The sequence below is a fragment of the Lolium rigidum genome, chromosome 4 (assembly GCF_022539505.1).
Source record: "Lolium rigidum isolate FL_2022 chromosome 4, APGP_CSIRO_Lrig_0.1, whole genome shotgun sequence".
Lineage (NCBI taxonomy): Eukaryota > Viridiplantae > Streptophyta > Magnoliopsida > Poales > Poaceae > Lolium > Lolium rigidum.
This window is the reverse complement of record NC_061511.1, coordinates 241,833,700-241,860,787: the sequence shown is the minus strand read 5'-3', so window position 1 is coordinate 241,860,787 and position 27,088 is coordinate 241,833,700. Positions and strand designations below refer to the sequence as shown.

Genomic DNA, 27,088 nt, shown 5'->3' with positions numbered 1-27,088 from the left:
TTTCAGAGGCACTCATATCACACACGTGGGGTTTGTTTGAGGCCATATGGTACCTTCTCTAGTTTGTAAACATGATATGTAAAGCAAGGATCTTCAAAACCTAAAGGTTGGTCTCATCGTAATCTACACCCTTCATCTATGTATAACCTTGAGCCACTAGCATGGCTCCGTTATACACAACTTTTCCATCATCATCCTGATAATGATGTGTTGCTTAGGGTCACATCTCTTCATAAGTTTGAAGACTTTGTTGCGATTGAAACTGTACAGTTTTTGTTGCATAGAAATCAGCTGGTTTGGATCCTCAAGTGCTTCATCTACTTTCATGGATTTAATAGAGGAAATAAACGAGTTGTGTTAACAAAAAAAAGGCAAACACGACAATGAGTTTGAAGTCCCTTATTGATGTCGTTGAGGATCTTGTCAGCAACATGATACTTCTCATTGAGTGTATGAAGAGGAAGGTGCTTCACGACGGGTTGTCATTGAAGATTTGCTTGTGCTAGATCTTCACGATTTGGATTTTGTAGCACTGAATCTTAATTTTTCCTTGATGATTCACGGGTCTCGTGAGTTGATTCGACCCTTTTTTTCCCAAGACTTCAGCTATTTAAATCCTACAAGATTAATTGAACTTATGCAAATAAGGTCTTATGTGACTTCTTTGTCATGTGTCTCGAAAAACACCTGAATGCAACAAGCAGAGCTAGAGATGGCGACTTTAGAAGCGCTTTGATGGAACTTTAGAGTTTGACAACATTCTTTTGCTTCGTTCTTTGGATGTGATGAGATTTTCTTAATTAATGAAGTCAAATTGTTGGCATATATTTTCCGATATAAATTTCATTCTAGCCTTTTAGAGGTAAGGAAACGCCGTGTGAATACTCCAAACAAATGCATAACGACAAACTAACGTAATTTGTCTACACAATTCCTCTGGATTTCAATTATTTTATTTTCAAGGAGCGGCTCTTCTAAGCACTCAGCAGGTCACTCTTCATAATGCCAGTTGCTTATCAATCATTGTGTACGTGCACTACCTACCTTATGTGATGAGTTTTCTTTTTCTATTTTTGAGAACCTTATGTGATGATGAGTTATTTAACGCTAATCGCGCGCATCATCGCTGGCTCTTGGCCTGGATGAAGTAGCTTAATCGAGAGCATAAGTGGTTAATACTGGAGACACACTCCTTTGAGCTGGATCGCTGCGATGTCCTGCTAGCTGATTAGTTTTGGCGACATGAGGCTGGCGTGATCTCATTTGCATACTCCGGTGACAGCGATGGAGAAAACAAAAAAAATGCAGGGGTCTCGATCGTTTTGTTTAACACAGCTTTGACCACAGTCCATAATTAATGGTTGGAATCGCGTCATCAAGCTGTGTGTTCGGATAATGGACTATGCAAAACTACGTGCTAATGAGTTGGTTGATCCGTTCTTTCTTCCGGAAACGTTCCTTGGATCGTCTATCATAGTCTGTCGCCACTTAATAGATAGGAGAATGCCCTAAGAAACTTGTTACCTCGAGGAAAAATCTTCAACAACGTTGAAAGCCACGATCCTCCATGAGATGATCATTTCTCATAAAACACATGAGTATTTTATTGACTCAAACGTCAAATTAAACCTTGAGATGATCAGATAACAAAACTTATGTTTGGAGTTTGCATATATTTCTAGAATTGTGCAGCCGGAAAGGATAAACTCCCTCTGGGCACAAGTGCGTCAATTTAGCCCCCGAGCTCACTAGAGCCCTTTGTTTTGTACTTCGAAACATATTTTTAAAGTTTCAGAAATTTCTGAAGAATATGTACATGTAGGCAATAATTTATACTGTAATTGTGCAAGGTCCCATTCAGAAATATGTTGCATTCTACACTACATAAAAGACACAAAATTTCAGATCTGAATGTTTGAGTAGTGCACCTTCAAACCATGCCAGAAAAACTTTTTTTGTAGCTCATAATAGAACGTGTTTCAGATTGAGATATTGAACCCTTAAGTATACATTATTATCTACATGTAGATATTTTTCATAATTTTTTAAAATTTATCATTTTCGAATTTCTGAAATAAAGGCTTTAGCAAGCTCGTCCTCCAAAAGCATTTTCCGGTGTGGGCATATCCTTCTACACACAATGTGACTTGTTTTTTTAGAGGATAAGGTGTTTCTGCACCTGGTGCATATGCACCCTTTATTTAAAATGCATTTCTAATATTTAAAAATATTCAAAAATATATATAAATATCTCGTTTATATCTTGACATGTTACATGGTCATAAGTTGTTTCAGCAAAAATAGACATGTTTTGTGCCCCGTGTAAAAAAAACAAAAATCCATTTCTCGAGAAATTTTTGTCTTCTTTACACCGCACAAAAAAGATCGGTTTTATGTGCTTTATGTGGAACATGTCCCTCTACGTACGAATTTCTTTTTTTATTTTTAAAACTTTTTAAAAATGTGTTTTGCACATACCGAGTGCATGTGCATCGGGTTCAGTTTCAAGTTTCCGGTATTTTAGGGCATATTTACTTCAGGCCCACCTACAGGAAGGGCAGCCCAACTATCGAGGCCAGCTCCAAAGGATTTCCAATTATTTTTGGCCTGACATCTTGGCTCTCCAACGCCAAGGGCGGAAACCCTCCCCAACCTTTCAGTTTTCCCTCCTAAATTCCCCCCAAAATCCCCAAATCCACACTCCCCTCGCAGCCACTTCCACTTTCCCCAAATCTCCCACCGCCGACGCGCTCGCGGCCTCTTCGCCGGGCACACCTCGCCTCCGGCCCAGCTAGGGAGAGCGGCGGCAGCGAGATCTCGTGCTAGGTTAGGTGCCGTCGGCTGAAATCGCCTTGGCGGCGCTCGAGCTCCTGCCTCCCGCGGCCGCATTTTGAAATACCGAGACGTCCCCGTCTCGCTCTTCCATGGAGACCTCGACGCCGCAGTCGCCTTCGCCGGCTAGGTCGCCGGGCAGGCCGGCGAAGCCGCGGCTGTTCATACAGGAGATGGTTCTCCGCAACTTCAAGTCCTACGCCGGGGAGCAGCGCATCGGCCCGTTCCACAAGGTCTGTTCCTCCCTCCCGCAGGCGCGAGCCCTAGCTAGTTTCCACTTTGACTTGCTCGGCTTCTCGACCCAAGGGAAGGGAGTTAGGGCGGCCGCGGGTGTCACGCACGGTGTTTCCCCTCTTCCGCTCTCAGACGTTTGGTCGTTTTGGCAGCTGATTTGACTTCCAGGCCCTAGGAACATGAATATGTATCTAGAGGTGCATTTTTCACTTGGTCTGCAAATCCTGTAAACCCTAGAAATTCCAACTGGATAACGGCTTTACTTAGGTTTTGACGCCTCGAGAGGAGTTTTGTATGGTTGGTTCGAGATTTGCATCTCTGGCCTCCCCCGTGCCTGCGAAATTTTGAAATTAATCCCTTCAGCTTCTGAGTTCTGCTCTGCTCTGCCTCGTCTAGTTGTGTCCACAGAAAATATGAACTGAAATTCTGAAACCATGGTTCGAGATTTGCATCTCTGGCCTCCCCCATGCCTGCGAAAATTTGAAACTATTGGCACTACTCGTTATCCCTTCAGCTTCTGAGTTCTGCTCTGCCTTGTCTAGTTGTGTCCACAGAAAATATGAACTGAAATTCTGAAACCCTGGTGTGCCACTAACACACTCTTCAGTTTTTTCTGTCCAATTTTTTCTAGCTGCCCAATCAGCACCTTGAAGCACAGATACCTATTTCGATTGTGATATATTGACCACACAATTTTTTTTCTCAAACTAGCATATATGCATTTTATTCATCTTTCACTTCCTAGAAGCATCATTTAAAATTTAAGATGCTCAACCAAATGATGTGGAAACTAAACACCAAAAGTGGTGTCTGTGCTATTTTGCCAACTTTCAGTTGTATTTGGTGATCTGCCATCCCGTGTTTTTTTTCTTAAGTATGATTACCACATCGGTAGTTCTGAAACCATATGACTCGCTTTGTATGCTTTTTCTGTCGAGAAAACTCGCTTTGTGTAGTTAAATTCAGTGTTTGTTGCCACTGGTCATTTTCGTGCCGGACCTGTAATTTCCTAAGATAAGAATGATCCAAGTGCAGTTGACTGAAATAATAACATGACATCCTTTAATCCCCAAATATACACAAATATTCTCAGGATGCAGAACACTTGTATCATAAGTCATACAATCACAACCCTAGTCAATTATAGTCTGTAAGCAGGTATACCAGCAAAGAGTAAACTAGAGTTCTAGCCTTCTAGCTTTTCGGGACACAGAACTACCATACTCCAGATAGGACTCATGCACGATAGAATTGTCCTGATTGCATGCTTTTTGTCTAGTGGTGCTCGTTGAGTGACAATTCCTATAAGCAAAACAAATTATGTAACATTTTTCTTGGTTGCAGAGTTTCTCAGCTGTTGTTGGGCCAAATGGCAGTGGGAAGAGCAACGTCATTGATGCCATGCTATTTGTGTTTGGGAAGCGTGCAAAGCAGGTGAACATTAATAGCATACATCGTAAATGTTTTTATGCCACTGGAATATTTGTTTGCAACTTAGTACATACGTATTACATGTCAATGTGTCATCTCGTTTTGGCCTATCCAGTGGTTAAAGGCCAGCACTGTCATGCCAGTCTAAGTGGCCCAGTGATTTCGAAGTTCAAGTGTAACAACCTATGGTTCCTCTGATATTGTATAGCAGACAAAGTCAACACATAATTCTTCGCCTCAGGGTAGCATATAAGCTAGCAAGTTGGTACTTTGATGGTACTACCTCCGTTCTGAAATATAAGCCTTTTTTGGAAAGCTAACTTAGCTTTCTAAAAAGGCTAATATTTTGGAACGGAGGTAATGCTAACTTCTTTGGTTGCTAAGTGGGATATATTTAATAGTTGGACATGGCGTGACCCTTATTTATGAAGTATTGTCCTCCTATATTTCAATGGCCATTTCCTGCTTAGATTTCTTTGGATGTTTTGGTTAACAATGAAAAGTACTTAAGTATTGCCCAGCTCATGAAAGATGACCTTTTGCATTCACTAGATGTTATCTTAACTTAGACGATATATTTTTCTAGTTGTTTTGCGCTATATATATTGTTTCTGATTGGTTCTTCCCTAACTGCAGATGCGCCTAAACAAAGTCTCGGAGCTCATACACAACTCCTCCAACCACCAGAACCTAGACAGTGCTGGGGTTTCCGTCCATTTTCAAGAAATCATTGATTTGGTATTTCCTGAGCCATGTACCTATACTTTCTTATCGTTTCATTAGTGCCATAATTCACTGTTGCTTTTTTCCTGGCCATATGCAGGATGATGGAAACTACAGGGTTGTTGAGGGCAGTGACTTTGTCATAACAAGAGTTGCGTTCCGTGACAACACATCTAAATATTACATAAATGACCGTGGAAGCAATTTTACTGAAGTAACTAAACTGTTGAAGGGCAAAGGAGTGGACCTTGATAATAATCGCTTTCTGATCCTTCAGGTTCTGTGCAGTTCTACATGTGAATTATACTGATACTTTAGGATATCTGTTACATTTGATTACCTTCATAAATTCCCACATGTTGCATATTCCTTGATTTAAGTCTACATGGAATAGGTTGGCAGCCATAAGGTGCTTTTCTATCTGTGTTTTGCCGATATTACATATGCTGAACTTCTGAGCTGGACACTGTACAGGGCGAGGTTGAGCAAATCTCCCTGATGAAGCCAAAATCTCAAAGTCCTCATGATGAGGGTTTTCTAGAATATCTAGAAGACATCATTGGTACGAACCAATATGTTGAGAAAATTGAAGAAGCTAACAAACAGTGAGTTTCTTAACAGAAAATTCAATGCCTGTTGTCATGATGAGTGTGCACTGTCCATTTGTTGTGATGTCATCATTCTCATTTTCTAATACCTTTAGATTGGAAGTGCTCAATGAAAAGAGAACTGCATCGGTTCAAATGCTGAAATTGGCTGAGAAGGAAAGGGACAGTTTAGAGGTGCTGATCAGATGTCATGAATTGATTCTTTTGGTTGATTAACACTATTGACATAGTTATCTTCGTGTAGAATGCGAAAAATGAAGCTGAAACATACATGCTGAAGGAACTGTTGCTTTTGAAATGGCAAGAAAAGGCAACCACAATGGCTTCTGACGATGCTACATCACATGTTACCCAGCTCAAAGACAACGTTACCGACCTTGAGAAGAACCTTACCTCTGAAAGGTGATTTATTGCCACGGTTGTAGTTGAATTTTACAGCCACAAGTTCAGAACTGATTGTTTTTGTTATAATCCAGGGAACAAATTAAACAGAATACTCAAGATCTTAAGAAAATGGAGTCTGTTTACAACAAACATGTCAAAAGGCAAGAGGTATAGTTTAAATTACATTTTCTTTAACCTATGTTGCTGTGAATTTAAAGTTAAATTATCCCTATATATGTCGTGACTGTATTACTAGTTTTACTCTAACTTTACCATATTAAATGCCCCATTATAATATTTGCTCTCTTTTTACATGCAGGACCTTGAGAATAACATGAAAACCTGCAAGGATCAATTTAAGGAGTTTGAGAGAAAAGATGTAAAGCACAGGGAAGATCTAAAACATCTTAAGCAGAAGATTAAAAAGCTGGAAGACAAAGCTGAAAAGGTATGTTAGCATGATTACAGATGTACTTCAAGCAATAAAGTCTCAAGTTTCATGTTGTTGCAGGATGTTGCAAAAATTGAAGGATCAACAAAAGAGATTGAAGAGTCATCCAATCTCATTCCACAGCTTGAGGAAGAGATACCAAAATTGCAAGAACAATTTAACCAAGAAGAGAAAGTGCTGGAGCAAATTAAAGAAAGCTCTCGAGGTGATATTTTTTCTTTAACATTTGCCTGTTTCTCCCCTATTTATCAAACTGTTCTGTTTGATAGCCTTTTTTGTAATTACAGAGGAAACTGAGAAACTACGTGCTGAACTTACCAAAGTAAGGACTGAGCTTGAACCATGGGAAAATCAAATTATTGAGCATAAAGGAAGGTTGGATGTTGCTTCCGCGGAGAAAGAATTGATGAAACAGAAGGTTCGGTCCTCGCCTTTAACTTCTTTATACAGTGAACAATAAATGATACCATTGTCGTTTTTTCTTCAATACGCTTTCCTCCATGATGAGTCACTTGACTGCCAGTTTTGAACACATGTTTCATTGAGGGCACTAGAAATCCTCACCATTATCCCACAGTTTTGTCATCACATCTTGGACCTGCGTTGGGCACACATATTCATAATCACATTGCAGTCACGTCACTAGGCAAAACATATTCTTTTGGCAAAGCAATGTAATATGTAATGTTCTGACATTTATTAATTTACATGAACTTATTACCTGTTTTCAGCAAGATGGAGCTCGAGCAGAATTAACTGATGCTCAAAACCAGATGGAAATCATCAAAGGAAAAATCAAAACAAAGGATACATACATTACAGAGCTCCAAGGAAAATTAGAGAAACACCAGAGTGAAGCATCTGAAGCTCGTAAAGTTGAATCGGTAAATTACTTCCATATCAGTTTGAGTCATTCTTCTCACGGGTACTATTAAGTTCTTTCAACTTTTGTGAGTTTCCTGAATCCTAACTTGGGATTTGTAACAGGAATGCCTAAAAGAAGAGGAAACCCTAATTCCTCTTGAACAAGCAGCTAGACAGAAAGTTGTGGAGATCAAATCCACAAGGGATTCTGAGAAGAATCAAGGCACTGTGCTGAAAGCAATTTTACAAGCCAAGGAATCAAAGGAAATAGATGGCATTTATGGCAGACTAGGTGATCTTGGTGCAATTGATGGTAAGATATAATCTATAGCCACAAAAGAAGACTTTTGAATGCACAAAGCTAAACTATTCCAACCTTTTCTGGTCTATGTTGATTTTCCACACCTGAGTTTTGCCTCTTTATTTTGTGCATGGAACACATCTCTTTTTTTTTTGCTCAGGAGACAAATTCTCATTGGCTTGGACTTGAACCAGGTCACAGGGTATAATGGGGATGCTGCCCACACACTTCCCCAGTAGGACCGATTGTATCTGATAGAACACGTGAATGTGATGAGCACTTTCGACATCAGAATTCTTTCATACATCTTTTCTTCAAATGTATTTTAATAGTGTACTTCTATTGAAATCTAAAAGCCATTGTTAGGTATCGTTCACTGTACACTATGCAGATTGTATAGTTTTTGCGGAAGTGAAATTTGCTTTTGACAAATTCTGTACTTTATTGTACTGAAATTATGCATAAGTTCTGCTAAGACCCTTTCTAGATGAGAGAGATGGGCTGGACCTAACCCCTCCCACCCAAGTCTTAGAATGGAATGATTTTTATTTAGACAAATGTGGTGTATATTATTGTGAATCAAAAGTACACTGAAAGGGTTTTTGGGTAGTCTTGAAATTCCATGTGTACATATTATTATATGCTCAAATTATGCTACAAAAGCTTAGGCCATCAGTAATTATACCAACTATTCAGGTTTAGAAAAGTAATATTTACATTGTGTTAAGGCTTTATCAAGGATACATCATTGGTAAAAAAATCAATAGTTTCTGTGCTGTTTACTTGTATTAACCTGTTAGGTCAAGGCTTCTCCAGTCAGCATTTCTTGATACCAGTACACAAAGCCCCGACAGATGTGACAAGTTTGGACACCCTCTTATTTTATAGATTAGTATTACACTTACTTTTTGCTGTTTCTCCAGAATTGTGTATATCGGTGCTGTACTATAGTCTCATCTAAAAATGGGGTTACTGAGTTTGTCAACTCATGGTCATTAAATATCTGTAAAATTTCTGTAGTTATACTCTGAGGGGGTCATTCTATACTTGTAAGATAAATATGCCTTAATTTACTAGAAACTCATGCCTTACAATTTCTGAGGCACAATATTGTTGTAGAAACATTTATTAAGATAAATATGCCTTATTTTACTAGCTATTATGCCTTCAGATAAATATGCCTTAATTTACTACTCCCTCTGATCCATATTACTTGATGCTAAAATGGATGTATCTACAACGAAAATGTGTCTAGATACATCTATATTAACATCAAGTAATATGAATCGGAGGGAGTAGCTATTATGCCTAAAGCTATTATACATTAAGATAGATATGCCTTAATATCTTTGTAGAAACATTTACTAGCTATTATGCCTTAATTTGCAGCAAAATATGATGTTGCCATATCAACAGCGTGCGGTGGGCTTGATTATATTGTTGTTGAAACAACAAATTCGGCCCAAGCTTGTGTTGAACTATTACGCAGAAGAAATCTTGGGATTGCTACTTTTATGATACTGGTAATTTCCGGTTTATTTTCCTTTTGCTTCCGTGTTTACTTGTATACAAACTTCTTCCCTGCTGGTTTTATAACGTTATGCTTGATTTTGGTATTTAACTTTTACAGGAAAAGCAATCCCATCATCTTCGTAAGCTAAAGGAGAAAGTAAAAACACCCGAAGGAGTTCCACGCCTCTTTGATCTGGTAAAGGTTAAAGATGAGAAGCTAAAGTTAGCTTTCTTTGCTACCTTGGGCAATACTGTTGTTGCAAACGATCTTGATCAGGTAAACCCTTAAGTTACTTTGTTTGTTCTACTTGGTCTATTTGCATCTGTCTTAGCTGCTTGCAGTTATAATGTGCCTTATTCATTTGTTTCTCTAATAGTTTCTAAATTGGTTTCCTTTAGCATTTTCATGGAATTGTCATGAATTTGGAAAATAACTTTATTTAGGGGATGCATCATATTCTGTTAAGAAACAAATACTGCTCCTTCTGATTACATTATAACAGTAAGATGATACATCTATTTTTGTCAGGCTACTCGAATTGCATATACTGCAGATAGTGAATTCCGCCGGGTAGTTACCCTTGACGGTGCACTTTTTGAGAAGTCTGGGACCATGAGCGGTGGTGGTGGCAAACCACGAGGTGGCAAGATGAGCACATCCATCCGAGAAAGTGTCTCAGAAGAGACTGTTATAAATGCTGAAAATGATCTCAGCAAACTTGTTGATCAACTCAACAGATTGCGTGAAAGTATTAATGAAGCTAAAAAACGCTACCGGTCCCTGGAAGATGCTAAATCTCGTCTCGAGATGGAATTGGCAAAAGCTAAAAAAGAGGTACCTAAACTACAAAATTTCTTTTTATCCTTGAGCAGTTTGTTATATTCAGATCACCTTACTTTTGCTTCTCCTGTAAAAGGTGGAGAGTATGAATGCCCAATACAGTTACAATGAAAAGCGACTAGATTCACTGAAAGCTGCATCACAACCCAAAGATGATGAGCTCGGCAGAATGAAAGAGCTGGATGATATCATATCTACCGAACAAGTTGAACTAAAGAAACTTGCAAAGTCTTCCAGCAAGCTCAAAGATAAGGCAAGTGCACATACAAAGTTACAAACCTTGAAGTCTCATTTCTAGCAAAAGCTAGGTCAATGTGCTTTATTAGCGTTAACTTCAATTTTATTGAAAAGTGTAAAACAAACTTAAGATTCACACCTCCCCCAGTTGAATGCCGTGTCCCATGAAGGTTGTCTGACATTTGTCAAAATTTGGATGTATCTAGATGCTATATAGTGTCTAGATACATCTAAGTTTTGACAAATCTCAGACAACCTTCGTCGGACGGAGGGAGTAGCAGTTTAGTTACCAAATACAGTCTCTACTTCCTAACGTATCTTCATTTACTAAATGTACAACAGGCTTCAGAACTTCAGCAGAAAATTGAAAATGCAGGGGGCAGGTGCTCAAGGATCAGAAGGCAAAAGTTGCAAATATCCAATCTGTAAGTACATCCTTGCTTGTTTGTTTCCTTTTTCTGGTGTGTGTGTCTCTCTCTTGCTGATGCTTATGAATTTGTACTTTAAACATCAGGAACTTGACAAAACAAGCTCAGACATCAACCGCCACAAAGTAAAGATAACTACATGCGAAAAGTTGATTAAAAAATTAACCAAGGGCATTGAGGAGGCCAGAAAAGAAACAGAAAACCTGGTTTCTCAAAAGGAGAAATTGATGTCTGTTTTCAAAGAGACAGAGAAGAAGGCTTTTCTTGTTCAAGAAGAATATAAGAAAACCCAAGAGGTAGTTTAGTTATGTTGCTCTATGGTCTGGACCCTGACTGGCTTGTTGCATGTTTGGAAGGTTAATGTTAGTCCATTGAACTTGTAGATGATTGACAGCCATAAAGAGGAGCTTGACAAAACAAAGGAAGACTACAATAAAACGAAGAAAGTGGTGGATGAACTGAGAGCCTCTGAGGTTTCTTCCATTAATTTGGATTCTATTAATATCTTAATTAACTTGGTCAAGATGGTTCTTTTTCTGACCTCAGCTTTTCTTGAAGCAAAATAACACAAACTATTTGTGTAAAAACAGGTTGATGCAGAGTACAAACTGCAAGACACAAAAAAGCTTGCCAAGGAGTGGGAAATGAAGGTGAAAGCATTTGGGAAAAGGCTTGTGGACATTCAGGCGAATCTTGCTAAACACATGGATCAGTATGTTGAAATGTTATTTTTTCAGTTATTTTATGAATCATGTATGTTTTTTATGCCTTCTAAATGGTACGTGTTTTCCTCACAGAATCCAAAAGGATGCTATTGATCCTGAGAAACTTAAAGAAACACTCAGTGATGAGCATCTCAATGAAATGTGTGACCTGAAAAGAGCAATGGAGATGGTGGCATTATTGGAAGCACAACTTAAAGACTTGAGTCCAAATCTGGATTCAATAGCAGAGTATGGATTAATGCCATATAACTGTTGACAAAACCTTTTCCCGTCAACTTATTAATTACTTATCTTGGTTAAACCAGGTACCGCACAAAGGCTCGTTTATATGGTGAACGCGTCGATGAGCTAAATGCTACCACTCAGGAGCGTGATGATCTTAAAAAACTATATGATGGGCTGCGGAAGAGAAGGTATCATCTTGCTTTCTGTTTTATTATTTGGATTGATTGATTAACCTCCTTACATGCAATATATATTGTTGCAGGTTAGATGAGTTCATGGCAGGGTTCAACAAAATTTCTCTGAAACTGAAAGAGATGTATCAGGTATGATTATGTATAGTTAGTATGTAATATGACACTCCTTTCACAAATGAAGTCCAACCACTCAGCTGATGGCTATGCCCAAGGATGAAGGCTCACGCGAGTGCACACACTGCAGACATACTTGTGCTTTTCTTCTCTTGTTCTCACTAAATAGAATACAGTACCTTAAGTAGCGCACACACATGCAGATGGTCAAGCCCACACTTTGCTCGATCCATAACTATCGCCGCTAGCTGGTAGTAGATGGCAACTAGCAACCACCATGCAGGCCACGCCATTCGGCCACTCCTCACACCTGGAGATCATGCTCATTCACTCTGCACAATGACTGATTACCAGGTCACTACTAAAGCCTATCACCAACAGCTAGCTCCATCCATGCATGCGTGTATCTCTCCTACTAGCTAGGCATGCAACTAACAAACACTTTCAGACTTGGTACCGTACAGGCATAGCACCAAGCTGAGTCGCTAACACACACACTAACAAGCTTTGCCTTGTGTACACTTGAACACATCACTACGGTGTGCACATTGCCACAACTTCAACTAAATCCAAAACCCAGAAACACAACTGAAATAAACATGAGCGCACATACACAACAAGGTTAACTCCAACATCAGCTACCATGGAACGGACCAGGCACAAGAGTTAATTAATCATACTGTAACCATATTAACTTTAATGTGCCGACAACTACACCTCTTCTCAGCTTTCCATAGGCTTATAGGGGTGTGAAAAATGTGGTAACTCTACTCACGCTTAGCCTGGTGATATCAGCTCATTGTTGCAACAATGATGTTTTCATTGAATTGTCTGTTGTGCACGCTCACTTGTGGATGAGATCTTGTTAGCTACAAAACATTATAATTTCACAATATTGTTTCAATAAAATATGTGTGAAGTTGGTCAAAATTTTAACTGACAGCACTGTGTACAAGAAGAGAAAACAGATATTTATTTTTTGATGTGTTGTGAAATGATTTCACAATATTGTTTTGTTGTCTTAGATGATTACTCTTGGAGGCGATGCGGAGCTGGAACTTGTTGATTCGTTGGACCCATTTTCAGAAGGTGTTGTTTTCAGTGTAAGACCTCCTAAGAAAAGCTGGAAGAACATTGCCAATCTATCTGGTGGCGAGAAGGTATTTCTTTATCCTTACTTGTAGAAGTGTCAGAAACTAAGTTAACATTATTTTATGCATACACTTGGCATGTGGAAAGTCAATATCAGAACTTTCCATGTACTAGAAATTTTACATTTTTACTTTTAATCAATAATAATAGGTGCATATTCCGAGAGCATAGAATTCATGTCCACTTTGTTTTGGTTTTCTAATACATAACCATTGGCTTTACCAATCATGCATATGGAAATTTGAGAACACCATAATAATCAGAAAGTTGTACTGCATTATTGGCGCTCATTTAATAGTTAAGACACTTTTGTCTCACATTTAGAATAGAAAAGATAAATATGTTTAAATAAAGTTGCATGCCTCATTTAGGAGGCCAGAAATAAAGATAAATTATTTCATTAGAGTCAAATACAATTCTCCAGGACCTGAAATAAGCATCTGAGCTGCGTTTGATTTATTTCTGCGGTACACCTTCGTTCTTGTTGCACACAATTCAAATGTTGATCACAATCCCTTACACTTACTCTTTGTGGTGCAATCCACATGTACTGCCAAATATTTATCATCAATATTACCCGCTGGGCATGCACCAATTCAAACATTTTTTTGTCGCACAGACGCTTAGCTCCCTGGCTCTGGTGTTTGCTCTTCACCATTATAAACCGACTCCATTGTATGTTATGGATGAGATAGATGCAGCGTTGGGTAAGCCTTGTGACCATTCTCTTTAACTAATACTATCTGTCATTTTAATAGACTAATCAAACTGCTGCTTATAGATTTTAAGAATGTATCCATTGTCGGACATTATGTGAAAGATCGAACCAAAGATGCCCAGTTCATTATTATTAGGTAAGTTTATTCAGCCCATCCTTCTCACCTCTTACATTTTCTCTTAATTGCTTCTATACTTTATATTCAAACTGGGAAATTGATCTAAAATTCCTACCTATTCAAACAAACCTTATGAAAAATATAAGGTATACACAGGTTTACCAGTTCGTGTGCAATATTTATAATGGAGACAATACCTCTACAAAAATGGCCAAAATTGATCTAAAAGGCCATGCAATCCGAGTAAAAATATCATTTCATGTTTGTTTGATTTTTAATCTCACGTCTGTTACCCTGTCTGCAGTCTCAGGAACAACATGTTTGAACTAGCTGATCGGCTGGTTGGCATCTACAAGACAGATAATTGCACCAAGAGTATAACCATCAACCCTGGTAGCTTCGCTGAGAGCATGGAGGCAGTCTAGTGTACCTTAGAGTTCTATCTGAATGTAATGTTCTCTGGTGCCCTCGTGGAACCGAGGTTCCTTCGGCATCAGGATTTATCGTACTGCTAAGCTGGTTTTATGCCATGTAAAGATACCATTGATAGAATGAGGCTAGTACATTTGGTCACCTAAGGTGTGATTGTATGTATGTGAAAGAAAATATGGAACGTGGATTGCTGACGTTATATTTGTTTGACCAATTAACTTCGTGCTCTCAACATTGCTTTAGAGTCGAAACAACGTTCTTATTTGCCATTTTCAGAAAAGACTTTTGTTCAGCCAGAACGATCTGAGGTGTAGTTAAATAAGTGCTTATGCAAAGGAAACTATTATTTCGTGTGAAATGCACTCTGCTTAACTCACTTCGGTGTTTGTACGTGATTGAGTGCTTATAAGCACTTGTATTGTTTTGTTAGCATCAGTGCTTGTGATTGTAAACAACTTCTACGGCCAAAACTGAGTCGACCGGCCACCATCCGCAGGTACGACTGCTGCAAACGTGCGACCCCCTGAGGCACATGCGACGATCCGTGACCAATCCACTGAAATCGCACGAAAACAAACCGAGTTTAGAAGCTGAAAACCCGTTGCCTTTGCCGCATTTGGCAGGTCCTCAGGTGAAACAAAGCCAAAAATCAGCAGAAACGAAGCATACAGGGAACAGCACCCGTTGGACGGTTGGAGATGCCCTCAGTGCTTGTGACGAGTCATTTCTCATTTGTAAACAACCTCGACAGCCAAAACTGAGTCAACTGGCTACCATCCGCAGGTAGGAATGCTGCTAACGTGCAATCCCCTACGGCACATACGACGACCCGTGGCCAATCGGCTGAAATCGCACGAAAACAAACCGAGTTTAGAAGCTGAAAACCCGTCGCCTTCGCCGCATTTGGCAGATCGTCAGGTAAAATGGTCGTGCACATACATGGGTACCAGAGATCAAAGCCAAAAATCAGCAGAAACGAAGCATACAGGGAACACCAACACGAGCACCAAGGAAGACGAGATCGAAGTGGCTAAACTTTCTTAATCAGGCAGGTTTATGTACACACGGACCAGTGATATCCGCCGCTCCTCCCTAAATCACCTTCTCCACTAGCTAGCACGTACACCATGATCCTACGCTCTAAGCTCTACGCTCGCTCGTGCGCAGGAGATCAAGAGCCGTAGAGCAGCGACGGAGGCTCGTTGAGGTCGAAGGCGGGGACGCCGACGGTGGGCCCGGTGCGCAGCTCGAGCACCGTGGACGGCAGCGCCGGCGCGGCGTCCTCCATCTTGACCGGGAGCAGCGGCTGCGCGAGGAAGTCGAGCACGGTGGAGGAGACCCTCCTGGCGGGGAAGTAGACGCAGTGCCAGGGCGACGGGCGCGCGACATCGAGTCCGCCGCCGAACATGCCCGGCGCCGTCGGCGGACGCGGAGGCAGCAGACCCCCCGGCTGCAGCGGCAGGTGCGGGAAGGGGTACGGGTGCTGGCCGTGGCCGGTGCCGAAGTTGGTCCTGGCCTTGGGCCCGCGCAGCGCGAGCGCGGCGCGGTCGTAGGCGAGCGCGGCGTCGACGGGGGTGTCGTAGGTGCCGAGCCACACCCGCGTCTTCTTCCACGGGTCCCGGATCTCCGCCGCGTACCGGCCCCACGGCCGCTTCCGCACGCCGCGGTAGTGCGCGTGCGGCGGTGGCTGCGGCTGCGCCTCCGGTCGCCCTCCCGCCGACGCGCTGCCGCGCTCCTGTTTCACCCGCTGCATCTGCATGGTGGGAGGCCTCTTCACGGTGTGGGTAGCTAGTTCGGCGGAGCTGGTACTGCTTCTACTGCTGTGAAGCTCGGCCAAGTCTTGGGAGTTCAGCAAAGACGAAGGGGCGACTCTTATACGGGGAGCGAGAGGATGGGCTCGCTGCAGCTCTACCGCCCTTGCTGCCTAACCTACGAGGCTATGGCGCGCCTCGTGAAGTGGGGAGGTAGTAGTATAGGTTTTCTGGGGCTCCGTCCGAGTGTGTAGGCGTCGGGGGGCTTGAGGGAGGCTGTCGCTGACCGGGCCTACTAGAGCTAGGTAGCTCGTGGCCTCGTGCGGTGCCGCTGCCGCCGCGCGATTCGACAGCGAGCGGGGCCCTGCATTCCCTGGCAAGGTGACGCAAGCCCTACACCATCCATCTGTCTGCCCATCCATTACCATGATCCATGCCAGCCGCCCCGTCCCGTCCCGTCCACGGTCGTCTCCATCATCCCACCGTCCGGCCGTACCGTGCCCGCGGCCCGCACGGCTACCTGGCTAGGCGAGAACATATCTAGTGATACCACCCTTTAGATGATACCGTGATACCGTACCAAAAAACGTATTTTTATACGTGCCAAAAAATTATACGAAAAAATGTGAATGCTCATGAAGCATGTCCCTACAACATCACAAAATTTCATATCCAAAATCGACATGGACACTGAGAAACAAAAAAGAGAAAACCAGCATGAATAGTGCTACCTAGTGTCACAAAAAGACAAAATCAGAAAATGACACTATTCATGCTGATTTTCTCTTTTTTGTTTCTCAGTGTCCATGTCGATTTTGGATATGAAATTTTGTGATGATGTAGGGACATGCTTCATGAACACTCACATTTTTTCGTATAATTTTTTGGCACGTATAAAAATACGTTTTTTTGTACGGTATCATGGTATCATCTAAAGGTTGGTATCACTAGATATGTCATATCTAGTGATACCACCCTTTAGATGATACCGTGATACCGTACCAACCCGTAGCCGCACTCATTGACTAGCACCAGGCAGCGCGCGGTGCCGTGCGTGGGCGGGCAAAATGACCTGAGCCCGGCCGGCCTGCCCTCGTTACGTTGTGTCACGTACGTCTATGGCGCAGGATGGATGCCCGGTGTTGCCCAACGGAAAAGAGAAGACGGGTATGGGCAAAATCGACAGAAATAACCTATAGAGAAATAAATTCGAAAAATAAACTTTTCATGATAATTTTTTGCAGAAAAAACTCTTGTGCCGCGCCTGTCGAGCATCACCGCGCCGCGCACACGCCAACGTGGACACGGGGCGAAAGTGTCGCACCTGCATCGAGGGCGCCGCTGACCTCTGTGTCACGCCGAGCATCACGATGCCACACACACGCCCGCATGGTGTCGCAGGACCCAGGGGTGATAGTGTCGCGCCCTTGCGCTCGGCGTCGCACGGCGGCGCTACACAACAACTTGGGGTAATTGTGCCGAGCCAGCCTAGGCCGGCTAGTTCAATCACACGCGCCCCAGCTAGGGTTCATCCTTCTGGGTGGCAACGGCGGCCGCCACAGTTTCCTCTCCCCATAGCTCACAAATTAGAGGAATTTCTTTGGGGGCTCTTGATCTCAACCCCTTCCCCAAGGTATTCTCCTTCAATCCCCTCAATTTCATTTAAAAAATATATCACATTTGCTCAAATCTTGCTGTTCTATAAAAGACCCTAGTTCATCAGGATTTCTAGGAATTTGTATGCACTTTTAACTTTGTAGCATGTGAATAGCATTTGTGTGACTATGTTTTGGTCTTTTGTGCTCTAGATTTTGTAGTTAGATGCTCACATATTAATATTTATTTTCTCTCATTAGCTCACATTTTAGTTTTTATATACTCACATTTGCTCACAATTGTCGTTTTTTACATGCTCACATGTGTAGGATGACACTTCTCAATCCTTACTAGGATGATAAACAATGTGCCTACTTCATGTCCGAGAAGAAGGTAATAGAAAAGAACCAACTAGTTCATATAGTTTTGCAATGTTAAAATGGATATGGAATAATCAAGCTTGCATGTGTGTAAGTCCTTGGGCCCCTTCGACAATGTGTCTCAAGACATCCTCAGTGAAGATGGTATACGATGAGCGATACATGGAGCACATCCAGAAGCTAGGAATCCTGCCATTCATCCATATGGTCTACCGGTAGACGCCGAACATGAACCCTTTTGCGATCACTACACCTGTCGATCGTTGGAGGCCGGAGACGCATAGTTTTCAACTTCACACCGGGGAGATGACCATGGCTCTTCAGGACACGTCGATGATCCTTGCACTCCCCATTGAGGGGAAGCCTCTGTGTATTGACACATCTTGTGGCGACTGACGCGGGAAGATCTTTGACCTTATTGGTAAGGTTCCCGAGGATACTATAAACAAGAAGGGGGAAATTAAGGGTCTCTACCAGGGATTCTTTCACTTGGCTCACGAAATTCAAGACCTGTCAGAAGGATGCCCAAAAAGGATGATATTAAGATGTATGCCCATGTGTACCAGGACTCTCTTTTCCGAAAGCAGTGTGAATACCGTTCAATGGCACTGGTTCATGTCGTTAACCAATATGGAGACTAAATGGATTTGGGGTTCGGCGGCATTGGCCTTCTTGTACGCGAGGTAATCAAAAGTTTCTATTTTGTCCATCACTACATGACATCTCCAATTTGTACCATGACTAAATTTTGCTTGCCATCACGTGTAGTTGGATGAAGCTTGTTGTAGGACTGGAAGTGAAGCTGACATTGCTGGTCCATTGGCCTTCATCTATCGGTCTAGATCTAGAACAGTTCCACTATTGGACTGCTGAATATTTTTCATTTCAAGGACTACGAAGATCATGGCAACGAGTTGCGGCTCCCCACGTGGGCTTACAAGTGGCACGTGGTCTCTGAGTTCAGTAGTAACCTTGTAGCGGCCTATCAGACCTGCACCAACGAGTTTGATAATCTAGCCCTGGAGTAGGTAAAAATTACCATCCCATAACGCGATTGCATGTTCTGCATGTGTACTCCCATATCGACATCATTGTGGTACGATTTAGGTGGAATGGGAGCCATATAGTCCTAGGAGGAGGTTTGTGGTATGATTTAGAATGGGAGCCGTATAGTCCTAGGAGGAGGTTTGGTGAACCTTTCCAGTTCGTGCTTAACCCGACATGGATGGATGAAGACATTCTTTGGTGTATGGCACAACGGGTTATGAGACAATTTACGTTATTTTTGGCTTACTCGCCGGAATGAAGGACACAAATCAGATGTTCCCGGGTAAGAGCGCATTTTATATCTATTTTGAATTTGACGTATTTTCCGTGGGTTTTAACATTGTGCTTTCTCCATATGCATGAAAGTATAGAGATGGTAAACCTAGAGGGGGGTGAATAGGTTTCTACAGATTTTAATTCTTTCTTTGCAAGATTAGGCTTTGCGGAATATAAAGGTGAGCCTAATGCAAACTAGGTGAAACAACCTATATGAGGATACAACTAACTCGAGCACGAAGGCTCTCACATGCAGTTAAATCACAAGTAAGGAGTTCGGTTAGAGATAACCGATAGCACGCGGAGACGAGGATGTATTTCCGTGTTCCCTTCCTTTGCAAGAAGGTACGTCACGTTTGGAGGGGTGGAGGTCCCACGAAGGATTCCCCACGCCACGAAGGCTCACCCTATTCTCCGGAGCCTATCCCACGAAGGAATAGCTCACTCACTTGTGGTAGACTTTGAGGTAGCCTCCAAACCTTCACAATCTTGCCCGGAGAAAATCCACAGCCCGGATGCTTCCGGACCACTCTTGCCCACCTAGGGTTTCCAATGAACCCTAGAGAGCAAGCTTCTTGATGAATACAAGGGGGAATGAGATTTGGTTTGGTAGAACAGTAGATCGGGTCCTCCTCTATCGTTTCCCCGCAGGGATTTGAGTTGGGTGGAGGAGGAGGGAGATCTGAGGCTTTTGGTGTTTCTAGCAATGGAGTATGAGAGAGAGAGTTCAAGAACAGCTTGTAGTGTAGTGCCCAACTCTTCAGAGGTAGGAGAAGGGCTATTTATAGTGTCACTTGAAATATGGCCGTTGGTCACTTCACACATTGATGACCCACAAGTATAGGGGGTGTATCGTAGTATCTTCGATAAATAAGAGTGTCGAACCCAACGAGGAGCAGAAGGTGTTGACAAGCAGTTTCGATGAAGGATTCACTGTAAATGCTCACAGACAAGTATTCAGGGGTTTTGATATAGCAGATAAAATAAGTACAAGTAAGTAAAGTGCGAGAGAAATAATTGCAGCGAGTGGCCCAATCCTTTTTAGCACAAAGGACAAGCCGGTTTGTTTACTTATAATGACCAAACGTTCTTGAGGGCACACGGAATTTAGTCTAGTGCTTTCGCTTTATATAGCTGATTAATCTTCATTGTTTTGATAAGTGTTGTGTGGGTGAACCTATGCTAATGTACCGCCCTTCCTAGGACTAATACATACTTGTGATTATACCCCTTGCAAGCATCCGCAACTACAAGAAAGTAATTAAGATAAATCTAACCACAGCCTTAAACTCTGAGATCCTGCTATCCCTCCTGCACCGATATACCAACGGGGGTTTAGGTTTCTGTCACTCCGGCAACCCCGCAATTGGCAAACGAATACAAGATGCATTACCCTAGGCCCATAAATTGTGAAGTGTCATGTAGTCGACGTTCACACGACACCACTAGAAGAATAACACCACAACTTAAATATCACAACATTGAATACTAACCAACATAATTCACTACTAACATTTAGACTTCACCCATGTCCTCAAGAACTAAACGAACTACTCACGAGACATCACATGGAACATGATCAGAGGTGATATGATGATGAATAACAATCTGAACATAAACCTTGGTTCAACGAGTTTCACTCAATAGCATCAATAACAAGTAGAAATCAACACCGGGAGAGTTTCCCTATCAAACAATCAAGATCAAACCCAAATTATTACAGCGGTGACGAGGTGCAGCGGTGGAGATGGCGGTGATGATGATGATGATGATGGTGATGATTATGGAGATGATGTCCAGCTCGATGACGGTGACGATGGCGTCGATTTCCCCCTCCGGGAGGGAATTTCCCCGGCAGATTTCAGCCTGCCGGAGAGCTCTTTTCTCTCTGGTGTTCTCCGCCCCGCGAGGCGGGCCGTGACTCTTCGCGACTATCCTCTGGGGCTTAGGTTTTCGGGACGAAGACGTACGCGAAGAAAAGGAGGCGAGAGAGGGCTGTGGGCCCCCTCCTCACAGGGCGGCGCGGCCAGGCCTTGGGCCGCGTCGGCCTATGAGGTGGGCCCACCTCAGGTCCCCTCGGCTCCCCCTTCTGGCTCCCTTCGTCTTCTGGAAAAATAGGATTTTTCATATAATTTCCGTCAACTGTTGATCTTCCGAAATATTGCATTCCGACGGTGCTTTTTCCAGCAGAATCCTGGCTCCGGTGCGCGATCCCCAAATAATCATGAAACATGCAAAATAGATGAAATAACATAAGTATCATCTCCAAATATGAAATATATCAATGAATAACAGACAAATTATGATATAAAATAGTGATGCAAAATGGACGTATCAACTCCCCCAAGCTTAGACTTCGCTTGTCCCCAAGCGAAACTGAACTCGGTAAACAAGACCACATGTTTATGGAGTGAAGAGTCGATAAATAAAATACGGACAAGAAGCATCATATTCACTCACACAAGGCATTCTAGTAGACAACTTTCTCATATAATTCAACTTGAAACAAGTAGAAGGCAATCACAAATAAAGGTGCATAAGGAATCATAATTGGTGATGGCAAACTTTGTTCTTGGTCAGAAAACAGTTAACAGATTATACTCATCTATTGAGCAGCGCTCTCATATTAAAGCTTATGGTAAACTTGCATACTCAATCATAGTAATCTCCTCATAATCATTGATAACTTTCCAAGCTATATTCATTCAGATAAAACTTGTACTAAACAAGGAAGAGTAAAAGGCATAATGAAATAGATCACAATATAAATGGTTTGATCACAACAACTCAAATGCTTGCTTGAGATGGAGGGAAGTAGGTTTTTACCGACTCAACATAAAGCAAAAGACAGGCCCTTCGCAGAGGGAAGCAGGGATTAAATCATGTGCTAGAGCTTTTTAAGTTTTGAAATCATATAGAGAGCATGAAAGTAAAGTTTTGAAAGGTGTTTGTTGTTGTCAACGAATGGTAGCGGGTACTCTAACCCCCTTGCCAAACAGACTTCCAAAGAGCGGCTCCCATGAAGGACGTTATCTCTACCAGCAAGGCAAATCATCCCTCTTCTCTTTTGTTTACACATGTACTTTAGTTTATTTAAGGATGACACTCCCCCCAACCTTTTCTTACACAAGCCATGGCTAACCGAATTCTCGGGTGCCTTCCAACAATCTCACACCATGGAGGAGTGTCTATTGCAAAATTAAGTTGCTTACTGATGAATCAGGGCAAAACATGTGAAGAGAGTTATTAATGAAGGTTGATTAATTGGGGCTGGGAACCCCGTTGCCAGCTCTTTTTGCAAAAATATTGTTCGGAAAGTTAAACGTGGACTTTTTCTTACCAGAACTGTTACCTATTCAAAGTCGGACTCTGCAGGTCTGTCAAATTGGCCTTTGATGAAGGCTTCCGGAGTTACCACTTGAATAACATCAACATCTTCATTATAAGAATCACCCGAGATATAATGCTTGAGTCTTTGTCCATTCACCACTTGTGTGGCATTACCTTGCAGAGAGCTAATTTTAATTGCTCCTGATCGATACACCTCATCAATGACATATGGTCCTTCCCATTTTGAGAGTAATTTCCCTGCAAAAAATCCGAGACGAGACCGATACAATAGGACTTTATCTCCAACATTAAATTCTCTTTTAATAATTCTTCTATCATGCCATTTCTTAACTTTCTCTTTAAAGAGTTTAGCATTTTCATATGCTTCACTTCTCCATTCATCTAGAGAACTCAATTGTAGCAATCTTTTCTTACCGGCAAGTTTAGGATCTTTATTTAGTTCTCTCACGGCCCAGTAAGCTTTGTGCTCTAGTTCTAAAGGTAAATGACAAGCTTTCCCATAAACCATTTTATACGGTGACATACCCATGGGATTTTTATAAGCAGTTCTATAAGCCCATAGTGCTTCCTTCAATTTAATAGCCCAGTTCTTTCTAGATTTATTAACAGTCTTTTGCAAGATAGATTTAATCTCTCTATTTGATAATTCTACTTGCCCACTAGTTTGAGGATGATAAGCGAAGCAATTCTATGATTAATACCATATTTAGCAAGAGTTTTTCTAAAACCACCATGAATAAAATGAGAACCTCCATCAGTCATAATATATCTAGGAACTCCAAATCTAGGAAAAATAATATCTAAATGCATTCTTAAAGAGGTCTCACCATCAACACTTTTTGTAGGTATGGCTTCCACCCATTTAGTAACATAATCAACAACGACAAGTATATGAGTGTTACCTTCTGAAGAAGGGAAAGGACCCATGAAGTCAAATCCCCAACAATCGAATGGTTCAATAACAAGAGTATAATTCATAGGCATTTCATTGCGTCTGGAGATATTACCAACCCTTTGACATTCATCACAAGATAAAATGAACTTCCTTGCATCTTTAAAGAGAGTTGGCCAATAAAAACCTGATTGTAGAACCTTTTGCGCGGTTCTATCTCCAGCATGATGTCCTCCATAAACACTACCATGACATTTACTCAATATCTCCTGTTGTTCATATTCGGGAACACATCTTCGCAGAATACCATCCACTCCTTCTTTATATAAGTGTGGGTCATCCCAAAAATAATGCCTCAAGTCATAAAAGAATTTCCTCCTTTGTTGAGCTGAAAAGGTTGGAGGCAAGTACTTGGATACAATAAAGTTAGCATAATCAGCGTACCAAGGACTATCTCGCGAGCTCACCTTTATTACAGCCAATTGTTCATTTGGAAAACTATCATTAACAGGAACAGGATCATAAGCAATATTTTCCAATCTAGACAAATTATCAACAACAGGATTATCAGCACCTTACCTATCTATAATACGCAGATCAAATTCTTGCAAAATAAGTACCCATCTAATAAGCCTTGGCTTAGCATCTTTCTTTGTCATAAGGTATCTAATTGCGACGATGATCGGTATGAATTGTAACTTTTGAATCAACAATATAGGATCTAAACTTATCACAAGCAAAGACTACGACTAATAATTCTTTTTCGGTTGTAGCATAATTTCTTTGAGCAGCATCAAGAGTTTTGCTAGCATAATGAATAACATTCAATTTCTTATCTACTCGCTGTCCAAGAACAGCGCCTACAGACAAAATCACTAGCATCACACATAATTTCAAAAGGTAAATTCCAATCGGGAGGTTCAACTACGGGAGCAGTTGTTAAGGCTTTCTTTAGAGTTTCAAAAGCTTCCTTACAATCATCATAAAAACAAAAGGTACATCTTTTTGAAGAAGATTAGTAAGAGGCTTTGAAATCTTAGAAAAGTCTTTAATAAATCTCCTATAAAATCCAGCATGACCAAGAACACTACGAATACCTTTAACATCCCTAGGATAGGGCATCTTCTCAATTGCTTTAACTTTAGCTCTATCAACTTCAATACCTCTCTCAGAAATTTTATGTCCCAATACAATTCCTTCATTAACCATAAAGTGACATTTCTCCCAATTAAGAACAAGATTAGTTTCTTCACATCTCTGCAATACTTTATCAAGGTTTCGCAAGCAATTATCAAAAGAATTCCCATAGACAGAAAAATCATCCATGAATACCTCTACAATACTCTCACAAAAGCCATGAAAAATAGCAGACATGCATATTTGAAAAGTAGCAGGAGCATTACATAGACCAAAAGGCATACGCCTATAAGCATAAGTTCCATAGGGACAAGTGAAAGTGGTTTTCTCTTGATCTTTAGTTTTAACAACAATTTGTGAAAACCCAGAATAACCATCAAGAAAGCAAAAATGAGTATTTTTAGACAACTTTTCTAACATTTGATCAATAAATGGTAAAGGGTAATGATCTTTCTTAGTAACCTTATTAACTTTTCGATAATCAATACACATTCTATACCCTACAACTACTCTTTGAGGGATGAGCTCATCATTATCATTAGGCACAACCGTCATTCCTCCTTTCTTAGGAACACAATGCACAGGACTAACCCATCTACTATCGGCAATAGGATATATAATACCAGCTTCAAGAAGTTTTAATACCTCATTCCTTACCACATCCTTCATCTTCGGAATTAGACGGCGTTGATGTTCAACAACAGGCTTTGCATCATCTTCCATATTGATAGCATGTTGGCAAATAGAGGGAGAAATCCCCTTCAAGTCCTCAAGAGTATAGCCAATAGCTCCTCGGTGTTTCTTCAATATTTCCAATAACCTTTCTTCCTCAATATCTGAAAGCTTAGAACTAATAATAACAGGATATATTTTCTTATCATCAATATGAGCATACTTAAGATTATCAGGGAATGGTTTTAAATCAAAAACAGGATCTTCCTTTGGTGGTGGTGTTGTACCTAGATCTTCAACCGGTAAGTCATGTTTCAGAATAGGTTGACGAAGGAAAATTTCATCAAGCTCATTTCTTTTCTTCCCTAAAAACTTCACTCTCACTATTCTCCAAATGTTGCTGCAAAGGATTATTAGGAGCAAGAGCAATAGACGCACACTGTTCAACCCTAAAATCATTATTAGGCAAATCAGCTTTATAAGGAGTTTTGGCAAATTTAGAGAAATTAAACTCATAAGATTCACCAGCAAATTTAGTCACAATCTTTTCCTTCTTGCAATCTATAACAGCTCCATAAGTATTTAGGAATGGTCTACCAAAAATAATAGGACAATACTTACTAGCAGACAGAACCAAGTACCAAAAAGTCGACAGGATATTTAATCTTACCACATAGAACTTCCACATCTCGAATAATACCAATCGGAGAGATAGTTTCTCTATTAGCTAGCCGAATAACCACATCAATATCTTCAATTTCACAAGAACCAATTTCATGCATGATCTCCGTATAAAGCTCATAAGGAATGGCGCTAATACTTGCACCAATGTCACATAAACCATAATAACAATGATCACCAATTCTAACAGAGAGCATAGGAACACTGGCTTTCCTAGACTTATTAGCATGCGAAACAATATTAGAAGCATCTTCACGTAAAATAATATGACCATCTTCTACATTTTCAGTCACAAGATCTTTAACTATTGCAACAGCGAGGTTCAACCTTAATTTGTTCTTCGGGTTCTACAGGTTTCTTTGCACTTTTATTAACCGCACTAGATATAACGAGTACTCCTTCATTTTAGTAGGGAAAGGAGTTTTTTCAATATAAGCTTCGGTGAAGAATATGATCAACAGTTTCAATTATAGCACATTTATTTATAGATGAATCAATTTTATCTTTATACGGTTCATGATACTTATCAAAATTCTTCCTAGGCAATTCAAAGTGAGATGCAAAAGCTTTATAAAGATTTACAACGACTTGAGAATAAAGACCATAAGTAGCACTAATATTACGAAATTTATTAGTATCCATAAAAACTTCAATGCATTTATAATCAAAGTTTATACCTGACTCTCTATCTTTGTCGTTCTCCCATCCTTCAGTATTCTCCTGGATCCGATCAAGAAGGTCCCTTTTAAACTCTTCTTTGTTGTGTGTAAATGATCCGTGA

At 41.0% G+C, this 27,088-nt stretch overlaps 2 protein-coding genes across 2 annotated transcripts; one reads left to right on the top strand and one right to left on the bottom strand.

Annotated features, from left to right (window-relative positions):
* The first annotated feature begins 2,924 nt into the window (after nt 1-2,924).
* Nucleotides 2,925-14,756, top strand: LOC124650011 (structural maintenance of chromosomes protein 4-like). Its single transcript, XM_047189579.1, is given in 29 exon segments — nt 2,925-3,065; nt 4,411-4,500; nt 5,134-5,235; nt 5,321-5,497; nt 5,695-5,825; nt 5,924-6,002; nt 6,073-6,230; nt 6,305-6,380; nt 6,532-6,660; nt 6,724-6,868; nt 6,951-7,081; nt 7,395-7,547; nt 7,651-7,840; nt 9,218-9,351; nt 9,459-9,617; nt 9,870-10,175; nt 10,258-10,434; nt 10,761-10,797; nt 10,800-10,843; nt 10,933-11,142; nt 11,230-11,319; nt 11,437-11,558; nt 11,644-11,799; nt 11,877-11,984; nt 12,059-12,119; nt 13,130-13,264; nt 13,876-13,963; nt 14,038-14,110; nt 14,397-14,756. Coding segments are annotated over 29 exon segments (3,723 nt in total). The 3' UTR covers nt 14,518-14,756.
* Nucleotides 14,757-15,695: 939 nt separating this feature from the next.
* On the bottom strand, nt 15,696-16,283 carry LOC124648493 (ethylene-responsive transcription factor 8-like). Its single transcript, XM_047188253.1, has one exon. The coding sequence runs from the start codon at nt 16,281-16,283 to the stop codon at nt 15,696-15,698; it is 588 nt and encodes a 195-aa protein (XP_047044209.1).
* Nucleotides 16,284-27,088: the final 10,805 nt, after the last annotated feature.

What these genes read in the sequence shown, in the direction of transcription:
- LOC124648493 (XM_047188253.1), bottom strand. Translation starts at nt 16,283, where the DNA reads ATGCAGATGCAGCGGGTGAAACAGGAGCGCGGCAGCGCGTCGGCGGGA.